At 36.7% G+C, this 4,980-nt stretch overlaps 1 protein-coding gene across 1 annotated transcript in view; it reads right to left on the bottom strand.

Moving 5' to 3' along the window:
* The window catches only part of LOC122343379 (protein phosphatase 1H-like), a 13,294-nt gene extending 9,055 nt beyond the window's left edge, over positions 1-4,239 (bottom strand). Inside the window, exons 1-2 of the mRNA XM_043237806.1 lie at positions 3,812-4,239; positions 1,427-1,592 (exon numbers count right to left, since the gene is read on the bottom strand). Of these exons, the coding sequence (XP_043093741.1) occupies positions 1,427-1,592; positions 3,812-4,050 (405 nt within the window). The 5' untranslated portion in view covers positions 4,051-4,239. The remainder of the gene's footprint in view (positions 1-1,426; positions 1,593-3,811) is intronic.
* Between the last annotated feature and the right edge of the window lie 741 nt (positions 4,240-4,980).

The following is a 4,980-nucleotide window of genomic DNA, read 5'->3' as shown; positions in this document are numbered from 1 at the left end:
GTCCCTCCTGCAGGTGGTGGGCCCACGGGAAGATGGCCCCACGTCGCTGTTTCGGGCTGAGCCGGCCACCAGGCGCTCGCATGCCGGCCCCAGCTACAGGCCTGGCTCCATGGCGGGGCCCCGGCTGCGCCATACCGGGCGACGTCGCGACTCTGGTATGTTTATTTTCCATAGGGGTGAAGTGGACCGCTCTTTGTCTGGCTTGTCACCTAGGACCTGTTTGCCTTGGGAGACCCTACCAGGAGCATATAGCCCCGGACAACCTAGCTCCTAGGGTCATTCAGGCACTCAAACCCCTCCACCGCGTTAAGGTGGCGATCCTCGGAGGAGGTGACCGGATGTTAATCGTTTTAAATTAAGATTATATAATTTTTCTTAAGTTGTGATTTGATGATGAGTAAATCTCTCTCTTGCATGCAAGAGCACCCTCCCTCTCCCTCTGTGATACAATGTTTAATTTGTAAAATTTGATAAATTTTTAGTGGTTGAAAACCAAATGTGGTCACTTTGCATATAGCTAAAACATGTTGCATTTAAAGAACAATGTCTGAAAAACAAATAATAATAAAAGTTTATTTTTAGTATATTTTTTCACTCTATAAAGACAATGTCATAGAACCTGTCTGAATGCCAAAATGTTCTTTTCCAAAGTTTTCATGTCTGCCACCCAAAAGCAGACTTGTCAATGATTCAAAAACAAATGTGAATTTGTGTTTATCTATTCATAACTATTCACAATCTGTAAATACACAAATAATCACAGTGGTGAGTAATATGACACATCATATTATGAGCAACCAACTCCAGGTAAAGTAAAAGCTGTGTGAAATATAAAATACTTTCAAATTTTCAATTAAAGATTCTCACACTTGGAATAATTCAGATGCTAGAAGAAATATTTGTTAAAATATAAAAATCTAAAAGAGTATTTAATAATTATCTTATTATCCTTGATACGTCACGAATGGTCACCATTGCCATATGATACAACAGATTTTACTCACAGAATTTCAGATAGAAATTGTAATTCTGACCACTTCTAATTCAGTAAATGTGGCATTTAATATTTGGGCTATTATCACTATGCATGTTTATCTTTCTTTAGAAAACGTTTTGACAAAATCAAAAGTATGAGTTGGGGAACTTTGGTTGATTTGACATGGAATGACCAACCTTTTTTCTGAGAATGTACCATCCTTGGCCAGCTGCTCTCTCTTGCTTGGTGAGAGGTACTAAGATAGTGTGCTCAAATACTGTAATGCTAGCCAAGATCAAAAACATTAGCATAGCTACTTTTAGAATTTAAAAATTGGACACTGTATTAATGTGTATGCTATTTTTAAAGCCTCAAACAGTAAATAATAATCCCAGATATTACTAATAACATGCTCTTTTTTCAACCCTGGTACTGTGAACAAACACTTACATTATTTTCCAACATGCCCACACCATCGCTATTCAGAATAGATGACCTCCTTCTACTTGCAGCCAGCTTTCTGGGTGTCAAGGATCCTATAGGTTTCTTCTTAACCAGTACAACCTCGCAGCAAGCTTGGTCCTCATTCAGTGCACTCTTACCTGCATTTATCACCCTGAAACACAAATACCATAACAGACATTAAAGAGTTGAAATTAAAGCATTTTTATTTTAATGTTTTAAGGGCAACAAAAATTACAATAAAATTACAAAACATAAATGTAAAACAAACAAACAAACAAATTACTTTGTACAGGTTAACAAGCAATAATTTGCAATGGCCATATGATTCTGCGCACTTCATAAGCAAACTTCCAAAACAGAGCAGCTAGAGTCCTTACTAGAACTAGGAAGTATGACCAATTTTAGCCCAGTTCTGTCAACACTGCACTGGCACCCTATCAAACATTGGATACATAGGAGCTCCTCGATACTTATAGTCCCACACTTCTGCTGCATTCTCAAAACTCTTGCCATTTGATAATACCTAGATTATCAAAGTTGCCTGTGGGCATCAGATCCTTTTTGTATTTAGCACCCAAACTCTGGAACAATCTCCCTAACACTGTTCGGGAAGCAGAAACACATCAGTTTAAATCTAGATTAAAGACACAACTCTCTAACCTAGGTTACACATAACAAACTAATATGCTTCTATTATTTAAATCTGTTAAAGGATTGTTAGGCTGCTTAATTAGAACAGCCGAAACCAGGAAAACTCCCCATAACATACAATATACTTGTTACATCGTAAAAAGAATGGTATTTATGTTAACATTAATTCTGTTTCTCAGTTTGTATCCAGATCAGATGGTAGATCAGCACCAAGAGATTACCTTCATCGGAGACCATAACACCCAGATAATATTTCAGATCACTGAAATCAGATGCACAAACACACTATAAGTCCTTTACGTAATCTCACATGCACTTAAACTTTAACTGGAAATTAAATGCTGGGTGTGAACTGGCCCCAACTGAGCCTGGTTTCTCCCAAGTTTTTTTTTTTTCCATTCTGTCATGGACGGGTTTTGGTTTCCTTGCCACTGTCGCCTCTGGCTTGTTTAGTTGGGGACACTTAATTTCTAGTGACTATCGTCAATTTGATTACAGACACGGTCTCTGCATATAATTTAAAAAGTGTTAATCATTATACATCACTATCATTCCAAAATTCATCTAACCTGGATTAAGCATAAGATTTTCTTTCCTTTCCTTTCCTTTTCTCTTCTCTTCTTTTTTTTTATTTTTATTATTGCTATCACATGTAAAGCATAGTCATAGATCAAGTGGTATCCCCTTCTAAGAATCACTGATATATTACTAAATCCTGGGTTACTGTTATTATTTGAATACTTGCAATGGCAACAGTCATAACTAGATACACACAAATTTACATTGGTTTACATTGAAAATGAGTAAAATTAAACCATTTGGGCATGGATCCACATTAAGATCCTGATATCTTTGAACAATACAGAACCTTAAAAATTAAGATTTCAATATTTTTACTCCAAGGAAAATATTCTATACAACTGTCTTAATAAAGAGAAACAGGAAACTCTAATATTATTTGTTTTTCAGATATCGTTCAATAAGTATCATGTATGCAAAGTGACCGCATTTGGCTTTCATTCATCAAAAATAGGTAAAATTCAACATTGTACTCAACTCCCTATATTTCTATGACTGAACCACAGGAAAGTTTATTAAGAACCATTATTTTAAAATTATATTGATATATCTTTATTATTTCTTGAGTATCAAGCAAACATTTTTTTTCCATTCTTTGGAAAATGAATATTTATGACATGCAGACAGGTCTGTTTTATGGACTCTGATAGAAAGTTTCAAAAATATTGGTTCTTCAGTTATTTCTCTTTTACAATAAAAAAAACAAGCATGAGCTATATGCAAAGTGAGCCACATGTGGTTTTTGACCACTGAAAATGTGTACAATTTAACAAATTACTCCTATTGAGATTTCAATATTGCTGGATTGTAGATACAGCATCAAAAATGAAGATACCAAAATAAATGTTTGTTAAAACCTAAAATGGCTTTAAGATATCTGTAATATTGTTTTTAGTTACAGGCCTGCAAAGGTTGTAGAAAAAAAAACACAATTTCTGAACTGTTAAAATCATATAATGATACTGTCATCTTTCTAAAGTCATAGTGACACCTCCCCCATCTTTGTAAAGTCACGCGCGGTGATATATTCACGCGCGGTGAAATATTGCATACATCACCGCGTGTTAATCATCCTACACTGGTGCATTAGTGTTTTTTAAACAGTGTTATTTTGCAAAGCATAAAACGAGCTGCTCTTACTCGGCGTATCCCGTCGCCCACGGCAACCTGCGAGTCTCTTTTAGGATCAGGATAGGTCTCGCGATGTGATCCGCCGAGCACTCTATCTCATCTGCCGACAGTCCCAGAAACTTGGGTCTCATGTAGGGGTATTTAAGCGGCAGGTCCGAGCCACCCGAGCGTTCATTATTATTATTAGAAGATCCGGCCATGATTCCCCCCATGAAGCTAGCCACGGCGGATTTGACGCGAGTGAGCATGTCTGCGGAGCGCCGCGTCTCCGTGCGTCTCCTTCTGCCCGATGTTCCCCCCAGCTCGATCCAAGGCGTTGCGACACGTTAAAACAAATTAATAGTACTCAACTCACAGCTCCTCCATTCACTGTCTGAGCCAATGCGGAAATAGTCCAACGATTAAAGCTCATGTGATCTCATGGATCTGTTTTCTGAGCGGCTTATACGATGACAGCTTGCGTGGGACTTGCGCAGGAATTGATGGGGAATACAATTAACCTCGCATAAGGTGAAACAATGTACAAAAGCATGTTCTCATAAACTGGTTTATTGTTAACCCTCTACAAATATATTCATCTAGTAACGGAATAGTTAGGCTACACCAGTTGTCAGTCACACGTGCACGATCAGCCCTGATGACGTCACAAACACAATACCTCAAGGCTTGTATTTTTTATTTTTACTTTTTTAGGATAGCATGATATACGTGGTTGCACAAAATATAACAAAACATGTATTACTCCATATAACAAAGTATAGAATGAATGAACGAACAAATTAATAAACACAGGTGTGGACTGGCCAGAATGTTTGCACTCAAATGTACACAATACAAAAGAAAAGATTTACTACTGTTTCATTATGACTAATTGGCAGTTGTTGATAATCATATTTAAATGGAAGGTTCTCCCATAATCTATGCCATACAAATGACATTGTGTGTAGGAAAGAGGATAGACCTTGCATTGGAGAACTAAAGTTGTCAAAGAAACAGCTTAATTATATTTGTGGTTTTGACTCTTTCAGCTACAGCAAAATTATCCAAACAGTTTCTAAACTTAAAAAAAACAAACAAACAAACAAACAGTTGATTGAATTTTTAAAAACATTTTAATTAACAAGTCAACAAAAATTGAGAGGGGGCATACAAGTACAAAAAAAAAAAAAAAAAAACCA

Source organism: Puntigrus tetrazona, chromosome 4, assembly GCF_018831695.1.
Source record: "Puntigrus tetrazona isolate hp1 chromosome 4, ASM1883169v1, whole genome shotgun sequence".
Lineage (NCBI taxonomy): Eukaryota > Metazoa > Chordata > Actinopteri > Cypriniformes > Cyprinidae > Puntigrus > Puntigrus tetrazona.
This window is presented reverse-complemented; position numbering and strand designations above follow the sequence as displayed.